This window comes from Lacerta agilis, chromosome 5 (genome assembly GCF_009819535.1).
Source record: "Lacerta agilis isolate rLacAgi1 chromosome 5, rLacAgi1.pri, whole genome shotgun sequence".
Lineage (NCBI taxonomy): Eukaryota > Metazoa > Chordata > Lepidosauria > Squamata > Lacertidae > Lacerta > Lacerta agilis.
Window position 1 is genome coordinate 44,955,184 of NC_046316.1, and position 12,692 is coordinate 44,967,875.

A 12,692-nucleotide genomic window follows, 5' to 3' on the forward strand; every position below is an offset into this window, starting at 1 on the left:
GGCAGGGCAAAGCGGGCGTAGCTACGAGAGGCGCGGCGGCGGCGGCGGTGTGAACCCTGCCCTCCGCCCTCTGACCGCCCAGGGAAAGAGGCGGCGCTGCTGCTGCTCGTCCTCCCCACTCAGCGGCGCCGGCTCAAGGCAACAATGGGGAAAGCGGAAGTGGCGGCTTCGGCCCGGCGGCCTCGCAGCCTCTGCCCAGGGGAGGCAGCCGGGCAGCGCTGAGGGGCCGGTGGGGCGTCTCTTTCCCTCTCCCTCGCTCGCTCCGCAGGCGCCGTGGTAGGACGCGCCGCTGCTTCGCCCCAAGCAACGCCTCTGTGGGCGGGAAGCGGCGGCTTTGCCTCTCCCTCTGCCCGGGCTAGGCTCCCCCAGCTGCTTCAGTGAGGTGGGGAGGCATTAGGGAACCGCAGGGGGAAGCAAGGAGACAGGCCTGGCGCAGCCTCGCCCGGGCGGGCGCAGGTTTCCCTCAGCCGGGAGCCCCCTTTGCTCACCTCCCAATGATTGTCTCTTGGGGTTTCCCCGCCCCACACCTAGGGCGCTGGGTTCGTCCCCGAGGCTGTGGGGGAAGCGCAGAGGGTGTTTGCTAGGGAGGGAGGGAAGTTTCCCTTGGGGACTTTCTCCCTGCTTCTTTAAATCCTGCAGTGCTGGTTTCTGCCCTCTCCACCCCGCCACTTTTAAAAAAACAAAGGGGGTAGCAGGTGGAAATCACGCTCGCCAGAGTCAGAGCAGTGGGCTTAAGATATAAGCTGTGTCCTGAACACAAGTGCAGGGAAACAGGGCTGATGCTAGAAAGAGGGGGGGGGGGGGGAAACAGTGCAAATGAACACTGAGGGCATAATGGAAGCTAGAATCTTGCCCCACTTGTTGTTAGGAAGCTGCCCAAGGAGCAGTTGAGACCCTTGTGCCTGTATGTCATCAAAGGTCTTTCAGCCTAAAGTGAGCTGCCTTAGTATTAAGTGCACCTGCCTATAGAACAGGTTACCTGTGTCGCTGTTGCTGCTTAAGACCCCCCACCCACCCACCTGCCCCACCCCAGCCGACAGTATGTTGGCTGAGCAGGCCCAGAAGTGGTTCCCAACTCACGTGCAGGTCACAGTCCTGCAGGCCAGAGACCTGAAGCCGAAGGGCAAAAGTGGCACTAATGATACATACACAATCATACAGTTGGGAAAGGAGAAATACTCCACCTCTGTGGCAGAGAAGACCCTGGATCCTATATGGAAAGAAGAGGCCTCCTTTGAGTTGCCCGGATTGCTGATGGAAGGGAATCCTGAGAAATACGTCCTCTGCCTGATAGTGATGCACAGGTCACTTGTTGGGCTTGATAAGTTTCTGGGACAAGTGGCGATAAATCTGAATGATATCTTTGAGGACAAGCTAAGAAGGAAAACAGAGTAAGTGTTATTTTCTTATATATGCTGGGAACTTTTTTTGCTTTAAGGTTTACCCATATGCTCCAAAAACCAGTTTATATGCAGGGCAGTATTAATAGGTGTATGACTGTATTAACATTTTGTGCTTACCGGTGGGCACCTAGCCTTTCAGGATTTTGAAATTTGTACATGCACACTTCATTACTGTTGTGTGGTCATACATAGTAATTATTCCCAAATGGTAGGTAGGGTCTCATCAGTCAGTTTGGGGGATGAGGATTGCTAGCCTGCCAACAGAAAGTTTCACTTTGGATGAAACCAAAATGATAATCTGAAATGCAGAAGAAAGAAAATCCCACTGGTATACCTCCTTACTATGAAGTTTGCTATTTTGGGAATAGCCATTTGAAAGAAATGGCTTATTTTTAAAATACTGTACACCATTTTGGCCTACTCTATTTTGTAAGTTCTCTCTGTCTTCTGTTCTTTCAATCATATGTTTGGTTGTACTTCTGTTAGTCTAGGGCTAGCTGATCAGAAGGTCAGCGGTTCGAATCCCTGCCACGGGGTGAGCTCCCGTTGCTCGGTCCCAGCTCCTGCCCACCTAGCAGTTCGAAAGCACGTCAAAGTGCAAGTAGATAAATAGGGACCGCTCCGGCGGGAAGGTAAACGGCGTTTCCGTGCGCTGCTCTGGTTCACCAGAAGCGGCTTTGTCATGCTGGCCACATGACCCGGAAGCTGTCTGCGGACAAACGCCGGCTCCCTCGGCCTATAGAGCGAGATGAGCGCCGCAACCCCAGAGTCGGACACGACTGGACCTGATGGTCAGGGGTCCCTTTACCTTTACCTTTACCTTACTTCTGTTATTCCATAACACATGAATGTCTGAACAGTTACATGCTTCAGTACTGTTCTCTTTTACACTATCCCTTAGGACAATAATCAGTTTGTTCCCAATGAAGCCTTTGGTATTATAATTTATAATGGCAGACACAATGTGAGTGTGTGGTATCTACTTGTGTCGGTCATACAGCTTTTGTTTTTTTGGGATGGAATAACATCTCAAAATAACTAGTTTTCCTAGTTAACCCTTGATTCCAAACTTGGAAGTCTTACTATTTCAGGGTGTGGTTTGTTTGTTTTTTCACTTAACTGTTGCTAATAGGTATCTGTCCCCATAATGCTGTCATTTGTTTAACATCTCCCTCATTCATGTGTTACATGTTTGTTTGTGTGTGTGTGTGTGTATATATATATATATATATAAATAATTTTACAGGCAGTGAAAAAGACTCTTAACTGCAATGCTGTTCATTGCAGGATAGAGTTCTGGGCCTTGAGCATCGCAGGAGAACCATAAAGGTTTCATAATGTTTACTATTCAAATTTTAACACCATGTCAAAATAGAAAGTCTGGTTGAAATATCCACCACTTCAAAGTCTAAGATAAAATAAGGTAAAATGATCATTAAATAGTTTCTTATTCACAGATCACTGCTAAAAATAGTTAATGGAAGACTAATGGAATGACATGATGAAGAAATCATGAAATGTCATTTGTAAAAAGTCAAACTAAAATGTTTCTGAAATCCAAATGAATTCATTACCGGGAAGTGATTCACTGATTGCAACATCATCAGATCCATTGTATTAGGGTTGCCAAATATCCAGAATTTCCTGGACATTGCTGGGATTTGGCCATTGGAATCAGTATCTGAACATGGCAACCCATGTCGCAAGTGTAGATTTTGTCAAATTTCCTTTAAAACAGCTTAAAAGCTTCTTTTGAGATCTTGCAAAAAAATAAAAAATAAATCAACAACTCTGCCAACAGAGCTCAACAACTTTTGTGCCTGGATTTTCACATTTTGAAATACTGTATGGCAACCCTACATTTTATAAACATGCTGAAATAAACTGACAAGTAAAGCTTGACTGTGATCAGGTCCCCTCCCTGCTGGTCTCTTAAAACCCACAAAGGTATGAAGAGGGGGGAGCAGAGTCAGACTAGACATTGGTGTCTCAGATTGCTTAGGAAGGACCTGTGAGAGGAGGAGACTTAGGGAGTTGTGGACCTTCCGTTGCATTTGCCCCATTGGGACAAGACCTGCTGGGAAGACTTGCTGTGCTCAACAGGCCTGAGCTGTTTTGTTTCCTTAAGTAAAAAATTAACTCCATTAACACCTTGTGAGTTATTGCTGACTCCCGCCTTGACACTTGAGCTCCTTGGAGGAAAAGTGGGATAGAAATGACTAAAAACTTCCAGACTGTGTGCATGTGCACGATCGCACACATATAGGTTGCACCTAAAACAGGAATTGCCTATATATTTATAATTTGCATTTTTATTCTGCTTGTCTTATAGCAGCCCTGTTTAGGCAAGTTTTTAATGTTTGATGTTTTATTCTGTTTTTAATTTGTTGGGAGCTGCCCAGAGTTCCTGGGAAAACCCAGCTGGATGGGTGGGATATAAATAATAAATTGTTGTTGTTGTATGTGAACGTCTTCAGTGTCAAGAGACTGTAAATTCCAATCTTGCAACTTCTGTAGTGCATTCCTATGCACTTGCATTTGAAAGTAGATTCCATTGAGTTCAATGGAACTTACTCTAAGGCAGCGCTATCTAGCGGCAGGACGGAAAGTGATTCAGGAGATGAACCCCTGGAGGAATGTGACGCAAGAAAGCAGGACTGTCAGGGGCCATGCTGTGTGTCTGGAGCTACAAAATTGATTCCATGCCCTCACCTTGGACACCCTCTCTCTGGAGGTGATGGACTCTCTCCTTCATTGGAGGTTTTTAAGCAAAGGTTGGGTGGCCACCTGTCATGTAGGCTTTAGTTGAGATTCCTGCATTTGCTGGGTTAGACTAGGTGACCCTTATGATGCGTTCCTATCTACAATTCTATGATTCTATGTGAATTTAAGATTTATGCCTAAGTGTACACACTTACGGTACTGCAGCAGTCATAATGCTGTTTCACTTAAGTGTTTTTTACAAAATAAATATGAAATGGTTACTTGTAGTTGCGGAAGCATCTGCATGCCTTTTATTCTTTTACACCAAAAAGTGCATTTATTAAAGAGAAATTGCTTTTGCCAAGCAATAAACAATATTTTGTTGTTGGAGAAAGGGGGTGCTCCTCTGCCTACCACTGTACTCCCCACATTGCAGTTTGGAGTTCCGTTTGTTCCACAATTGCATCAGTGTTAGGAGTATCTCTTGGCTACCAAGCTGTTCTCCCATTTCTTGCCTTAATGAGTGTGCCATTAAGAAATACCTTTAATAAAGTGTTTTCAAATTATTCTTTGTTCTTGGTGACTGAATACTCTCCATGGTACTACAATCATACACTCCCCCCCCCCCCAACCCCTCCATTTCAAGCATAATGAAAACCCAGCAAGGCTACTTGTCACCTTCTCATACAGTGCCCATCCAAGAAGTTCCATTTCTAGTGCTGAAACACACATAGCATGCAAAATAGACAAAAAGAGATAGAGGGGGGGAAAGAATGAAAAAGCAGTCTGTTCTCTTTTCAGTAAAGCTATGTCTCCTGTTTGTTGTGTTGGGACAAAATATTAGCCACAAACTTCTGCTTCTTGCATATTGGCTTTTACATTTGTGTAAGATGTACACATAGAACGCATAGAAGCCATGCGTACACATATGCACAGAGAAGCCAGTGTCTGTTGGCCCAAACTTTAATGCATATTGCTTGATATTGTGGTGTACAGTTTGCACAGTTCTAATCTATATGTTTGAGACTGCTTCCTATGCAAATGTGAAATCCAGTGCTCTGGAGTGTGTATGGCAGTGCAGTTTTGACCCATGCATATTTTAGGGACTTCAGTATATGGGCTTTAGCATTACTAACTCAAGATCTGGACTACTCTTGCTGTAGCATTGAAAATAGGGGTGAGATAATGTCGTTTTTAACTGCTGTTTGGAATGTCTGGTTCTGACTTCTGTAACATGGAAAGGGCTATGAGTTGGCCCAGAAATCTACCTATATACATATCCATTTTCAGTCTTCATATTGCTGTTTACAAGAACTAAAGCTTCAGTAAGCTACTACTGAAATTGAATATTCTGCTGTATGTAGTGATTTCGGAACTGTGAGATAGGACAACACAATACTGTAGTGTGACATTACTATCAGAAATGCACTGCAGAGATGGAAGATGCTCTTTGTTCAGGGGTGGAAAAATTAGGGAAATGTTATCACTGTGATGTTTAGAAACTTGCCAGCACAACTGGGAGGCAGGTAACCTATTGCTTTTTCAAATGGTATATGGCTGAATTGTGTATGTGTTGCCTGGAAAAAAAACCACAATTATGGAAATACAGAGTAAAATTACAGTTATTTAAATTAAAATTAAGAACGCACAGCTGTGACCCCATAGTTTTAAAACAAAAGTTGATACCTAACAATATAATTTTGATTTCTTTCAAAACTGGTGATAAATACAAATTTTATTAAACAGTGGTTTTTTGCTTTCAGATGCATTTAGCAGACCTGGAGCATTATATCCGAAGTGACTTTTTAAAGTTGATGTAACCTGAACATTGCTTAGTTTGTGGGTAAATGAGATCCACATATTTGATGAAGTGTCTTTATTGGTAATATTTCTAGTTTTTAATATATTTAATAGCTTCCTCCTTCCAACACAGCTGTACATATGGTTCTCCAAGAGACAGACTTCAGAGTCACTAGAGTATTACAAAAAAAGATATTTAATATTCTGCACAATGCTGAACCTTGTCAGCAATTCCCCCATGTGTGTTTTTTCTTGTAAGAAAAATGAAGGCTACCAGCTGATCTAGAATTTCTAGGAAAGCTTCAGCGCATGCAACATGCAGGGCTTTCTTTCTTTTAACAGAGTGAAGTGTGTATGCCAGCCCATAGTGACTTTAACCATGTACTAAGCCACAAACTAATAGCCTGCTGCACGTAACACTTTTAAAGTTGTTGGTGGTTGCACCTTAAAACAAACATATGCCTTTAAAAATAAAGGCAGCGAAGTTTCCTGAAGCAGTGGTGTTATGAGAGGGCCTCTGTCGTATATTTTAATATCTTCATTCTGGCACAAGATATAAGAAACTAAAACAATAGGTAATATAGCTTAGCACATAAATATTTTTATTCCAGAATGGCTCTCCCTTTCATGAGTGTGAAAAACCATTAGCTTTTTAAAGAAAAAGAATAAGGGGTTATTGGAACGGCTAGTTGAGATTTGGAGCAGGTGGTGGTCTTCAAGGCTTTATTTACAGTCCTAGTTTTGTTATACCAAGAACACCCGAGCTATTCATATTGCCTCTTTCATGATTAGAAGCTGAGCATGGCAGTATGTGCTGGCATAAGGCCTATTTGCTAGTTACTTCCTGGGGAGAAATCGTAACCTGCTGCAGGGCTTGGGCGAACTCATTCTTCTCACACTTCTTGTCAAGAGAGTTAAGGAATGAATAAGGCTGCACCACGCTTGTTAGGTGATTGAGGTGATGCTTCATTCAGTCTGTTCCCAGAAATAATGGAAGTTTTTTGTTTTGTTTTTTTACAGTAATCTAAGAGATAAGATATCTCATTTGAATAGTAAGTGGCGCAGGCTGGTTCATATTATACCCGGATGGCATTTCTCACTGGAAAGCATTTTGTATTTGGTTTGGATCAGTATCACAGCAGGAGTAAACAAAAACATTGAACTACTGTACTTTTGAGGGCATTTTGATATATTTTCTAATCCATGTATTTGGGGAAACTCTTAAATCTCTGTAAGCATCAGGCAGAACAAATTTGGCAATCCTTGTGGTGAGATTCTGTGGCAAAGCCACCGTTCCTGAGCCCTGCCAATTCACTCCAGCAGGGATGGAGGTGCAGAATGATTTTCATTACCTCCCCCCCCCGTTATTTTTTCTCTCCCCACCCCGCAACCTGTAGTCAGCAGGAGGGAATATCCTATTCCATCTCTCGGGCTGGTCTATTTGAAGGCTTCTCTTTGGGAGGATGTCAGCGGAAGAACTACTCTCAAAGGATCCGGTGGATCCTTGCCCACTCCTGACAAGCCCAGTTTTGGCATTGGTGCAGCAGAACATCTGCACCTGCTGAGCTTTCCATGGGTGTGTGGGGAGTGGGACTCCAGCGCTGCAAGTGCCGTCCTGCTGGCGGACTTCCCTCTCCATTAGCAAAGCAGCGCTTGACATCACTTCCTACAGTCCCTCAGCTGGCCTTTGGCTGGTTTAAGGATCGTTTCCTAAATTGAACATTGATACTATCATTTACGTGTTGCATTAAAGGAAGCATAATGGAAGGTACATTATTCTTAATCACTTTTGATTTTCACATTACAAATTAAGTTATTTCCTTTTACAACTGCAGTGTTTATTTGAAAAAACGAATTCAGATTTTTGTTCATAAAGTAACATTTCATCAAATTGTATCATAGGTTTGTTTGTTTGTTTGTTTGTTTTAAAAAAAGAAGTATTGATTCTTTTTTGTACCTTTCCAAATACATGGCTCTGGACAAGTGAATTTTTGCTTTCTGTATTCGTCTACATGGACATCATTTTAACTGAATTTTTCAGGAGGCTGAATGGTAGCTCTCATGCTTTTTATGCAGAAGGTCCCGGTTTCAGTCCCTGGCATCTCCAGTTAAAAAAAGATCAAGTAGTAGGTAATGCAATTGCTGTTTATACAGTATATATCCATAACTATATAGTGTAATGCTATGAATCCCCCACAAATTGCTGCCAGGCAGCATAGACCTTACTGGGCTAGGTAGACAGGTGATCTGACCTGCTTTAAGGCAGATTTTCTTATTATAAAATACATATATTTAAAACACCAGCCCAAATCTCTGGTTGTAGGCTATTTTTTCCCTTGAATTATTTTTTCTTAACATGATTTATCTGATATGATTAAAGTAAGATAAAAAAAGAAGCAGTTTAAATAAAAAATAATTGATACAATGTTCCACAACTTACAGTGTGTTGTTATCTTATCTTGAAGGTGGTTTAGCCTGGAGTCCAAACAAGGAAAGAGAACTAAAGACAGAGGAGAAATAAAGGTCAATATTCAGTTTATGAGGAACAATATGACAGCAAGTATGTTTGACCTTTCAATGAAGGACAAAACTAAATCTCCATTTGCTAAACTAAAGGACAAAATGAAGGGTCGCAAGACTGATGGAACATTTTTGGATACATCCTCTGCAATTATTCCAAGCAGTCACATACCAGAAACTAACACTGTAACTTCCCTTGGTGAAATACAGTTAAAATCTAAACCAAAAAAGCCTTTCCTGTTGGGACCTCAGCGACTATCTTCAGCTCATTCAATGTCCGATTTAACTGGGCCCCAGGTGACTTCGGAAAAAATTAAATTGGGCACAGCTGCCAATGCATACCTCTTCAGACGTCAGCTTGAGTCTGTTGGTTCTGCAGATGAAAGTGGTAAGTGAAAATTGTTGATGCAAGAAACTTCAACAGACTCTTGCTCGTTGCTTCCAGCCTGTTATCTTTTCACTCTTACTTTATAGAAATGTGTGGTTGCAAAAGCTCACAGAGCAGTGTATATTGACTACACTGTAAGGTAAAGGCAAATGGAGCACATCAGTAATGTACCAGCAGCAATCCTGTTCAAGCAGCTTATCACCAAATATTAGGTGCAAAGGTTTCTGGAAACAGCTGACAGGTGGGTGGTGTTTTTAGGAAAGCTTGAGAGAAAAATAATTCCAGGTCCCACTCAAGCTGCAGTGTGCCATTCAGTAAAAAATGTTCAGGCTGGTAAATAAAATATCATCAAAGAACAATACAATAAAACACAAAATACAAATGCAAGAAAACAATAATTACTGGCAGTATCAAAACATTAAAAGGAACCAGCAGAGATACAACAAGATTAGTGATTGAAAAGCTTGGGGAAATCAAGAAACTTTAGAGCTCTGTACATCAGAATTGTTAATTTTTAACGTTGTCTGTTCCCAATTAAATTTACATTCTGTTGATGTGATATAAGTTAGCTTGTTGGACCAGTGCAACACTAGATTATAATACTGTGTTGACCATTTGGCCCATTTTGCACATTTATCTGATGGTTCATTGAGTCTTAGGGGATTGTTATAATATTGACCTTTAATTTCATAGCATTGTATACATCAGGGGTGGCCAACTCCCAAGAGACTGTGATCTACTCACAGAATTAAAAACTGGCAGTGATCTACCCCCTTTTGGGGGGTTCAGGTCAAAGTTGTTGAGTTTTTTCAGGGAGGAGGTAAAATGTTGAGTTTTTTAGCCACAGTTCAGCTTCTTTGGGGGGAGCCAATGATCTACCAGTGATCTACCACAGACATCCAGTGATCTACCACTAGATCACGATCTACCTGTTGGACATGCCTGGTATACATGAAGTAGATACTGAAGCTAATTGTAAATATATGAAGTATAGCATAGTGGGGTAAGGAATCTTTTTTTTAGCCTGGTGGACCAGATCATTATCTGACCCCCCATTCCCAGAGTCCATATTTAGGCAGGCAGTGTAGCTGTCATTATGATGCTATGTGATTAGTTGCCCCATCCACTCCCAAAGTTTGTTGTGCAGAGCTTCCCAAGCACTCATAATCCAATGGGTTATTTGTGTTTTTGGGGAACCACAGCACAAGAGGCTTTGCTGTTCTAGTAACACCAAACATTTTGTGTTGAAACCACTGCTAAAATGGAGCTTCCCCATTCTTTTTAAGCAGGGGTTTCAGTGCAAATTTCTTGGTGCTTTTGGAGCATGGTACACTTCCCACACCCATCAGCTAATTGTGGTAGAGTGTCTTGCTCCCTCAGTGGAAAAATTGGGAGCTCACTTTAAGCTGCTGATTGTTCCTTTTTAGCCACATCACCACCTTCTTCACACCTGACATGATGTCAGGGATGGGGGAGGTGAGTGTGGTTTGGTTGCTTTGTGCTCTTACCTTATTCTTACTCTTGTGAACCATCCTGAAATCTTATAATGAAGGATGATATATAGGTCTAATAAATAATAATAGTAATAAATGGGGAGAAGTGCTGGGCCAGAGGTTCCCCGCCCCTAAGTTAGAGTGTCAAGCCAAGATCGAGGAGTCCTGGATTCAAATTCCCACTCAACCATCAATGCCTCAGGGAGATCTTGGTCCAGCCTATGCTTTCTGTTTTCTCTACACTTCCCTATGTTCCTTGGAGGAAGCGTAGGAAATTAATAGTAATAACAATAACAACACCTTGTTTTGCCATTTTATTAAAAACTTAAGTCAATCATATCCACTTTTCTTTTAAACTGTGACAACATTCCAGAACCTTTTGCAGTGCATATAGAATGTTACAATAAATGTTTAATATAGAAACATTATTTCATTGGGAGTACCAAGTATGTGCCCAAACCTCTGACTGAATCAATGGGATTTGTACATCTCTGTGTTTGGGTGGATCATGCCTTTTTTAAAAAAAATCAACAACAATTTGACTAGTTATTGTAATAATGATCAATTGAGTACCTTCAGAAATGAGGACGGGAAATCTCAGCCAACCTGGTCAGAGATTATGGGAGTTGTAGTCCAGCAATATCCAAAGGGCCACAGGTTCCCCTTCCTGTTCTAAAAAATAGTTATGCAAGCTTTTGTGTGGGTATTGCCAAATATGATGTGATGTCTCTTGTTGTATACTAATGACAAAATGATTTGCAGGAAATGTAAAATCTCCGCACAGACGGACGTTAAGTGCAGATACAACTAAAGTGAGTCAGCCAGACAGCACAGTTGATGACAGCGACTCAGCTTTTGGAGCACAAAATGACCCTTTTAAAAATGTGAGTGCTTCATTGCCTCAGAAGTTTGCCACCCTGCCAAGGCAGAAGAATCCATTCGAAGAAAGCCCCATGTCATGGGACCAAAACGTAGGTCTGTTTTCAAAACCTGCTGAAACAAAAAAAGACATTAAGAAAGAAAAAAAGGAGAAGGTTAGTCTCTTTGGAAGAGTGACTGGGAAAAAAGATAGTAAGCGGTCTGACAGACTTAGCAATGGAGGATCAGATGCTTCTGCTGATTTGAAATCACCTAGTGCACTCGGTGAAAATCATCAGGACAGTTTTGATTTTGATTCAACTAATCCCTTTACAACAAGCTTCAAGCCAACAAAAGTGCTGCCATCTTCTAGGTAAGCTTTACTGTATTTGCGATATGATGTCTTGGAGTCAGTTTTATAAAAATGAAAACAGAGTTTGGGCAAACTTTTTTTAAAAAAAAATAGTCAAGGTTATCATTTTTTTCTTATTAGAAGTATATTTCAAAAGTAATATTTAACCCCAGGTGGCTACTGCTGTGCTATAAAGGAGCTCACTCAGCTGTTGTGTAGGAAGCTCTATCCTCTCATTCCCCAAATAATAGCCTTGCTTAGCTCAGCATGCAAAGGCCAATTCTACCCTTAACTGATTAGATAGAATTTTCTGAGCACTGAAGAAATATTTCCCCAAATCCACCTTAAAATAATGAGACCCTGTTCAGTGTATCCTTATTATCAAAGTTTTGGACAGTGGCTGAGAGTTCAAGCGTATTTTGCAGTGTGCTTTCCACCCAGAGAAGCTAGCCTGCCTAATTCATTACCCAGTTACTTATTTTTTGAAAAGATGTACACAAACTTTATTCAGGAAAGCATTTTGGCTGCATTGTTTGAGTTCTGTTTTATTGAATAACTGGTTTGTTTTTGTTTAGTTTAAAAAAGGTTGTATTGTAACTTTTTATACTTTGGTTTTTTTAAATAATTATTTAACATTTTTAGCTACTTAAAAAGGCTTAGGGCTAAAAATGCAGGGTTTAAGTCAATTAAATCTAAACAAGAAAAACCTCTTATTGTCCTTGAAATGCTCCCTCCTTTGTAGGGTGGACCTTTTTAGAGGAGCAGACTAGAGATACCATGTTTTGGTATTACATCCTTGTGTACATTCTCACTTTCACACATGTGTGCTCTGATTTCTCTCACACAGCAAACTATAGTTTGCTATTACAGTGTGTGAAAACAGAGAAGGTAGTAATGCGCACAAAGCTTGTGAGCTGGCTAGCATTAAATCATGGTTTTGGCATTAGATCTGAATAGACATACTGTATTGTCTTTTTATGCTACTAAAAGTAGTAAGGTAGTAAAGAGTAGATGTGTTCCACACTTTATCTATGTTACAAAATGCACATTAAAAACAGATCTAAACTCGCCCTACTGAAAAATAAGCAGAAAATTAAGATCCAAAGGCCCTGGGTGAAAAAGAATGCATTTGCCTGGAGCCTAAATTTTTTAAAAAATGGATTGTATTTTGAGAA

General features: G+C 41.3%; 1 protein-coding gene across 1 annotated transcript in view; it reads left to right on the forward strand.

Annotated features, from left to right (window-relative positions):
* The first annotated feature begins 829 nt into the window (after window positions 1-829).
* RAB11FIP2 (RAB11 family interacting protein 2) overlaps window positions 830-12,692 on the forward strand; it is a 31,556-nt gene continuing 19,693 nt past the window's right edge. The window contains exons 1-3 of the mRNA XM_033149547.1: window positions 830-1,391; window positions 8,372-8,814; window positions 11,070-11,538. Of these exons, the coding sequence (XP_033005438.1) occupies window positions 1,042-1,391; window positions 8,372-8,814; window positions 11,070-11,538 (1,262 nt within the window). The 5' untranslated portion in view covers window positions 830-1,041. The remainder of the gene's footprint in view (window positions 1,392-8,371; window positions 8,815-11,069; window positions 11,539-12,692) is intronic.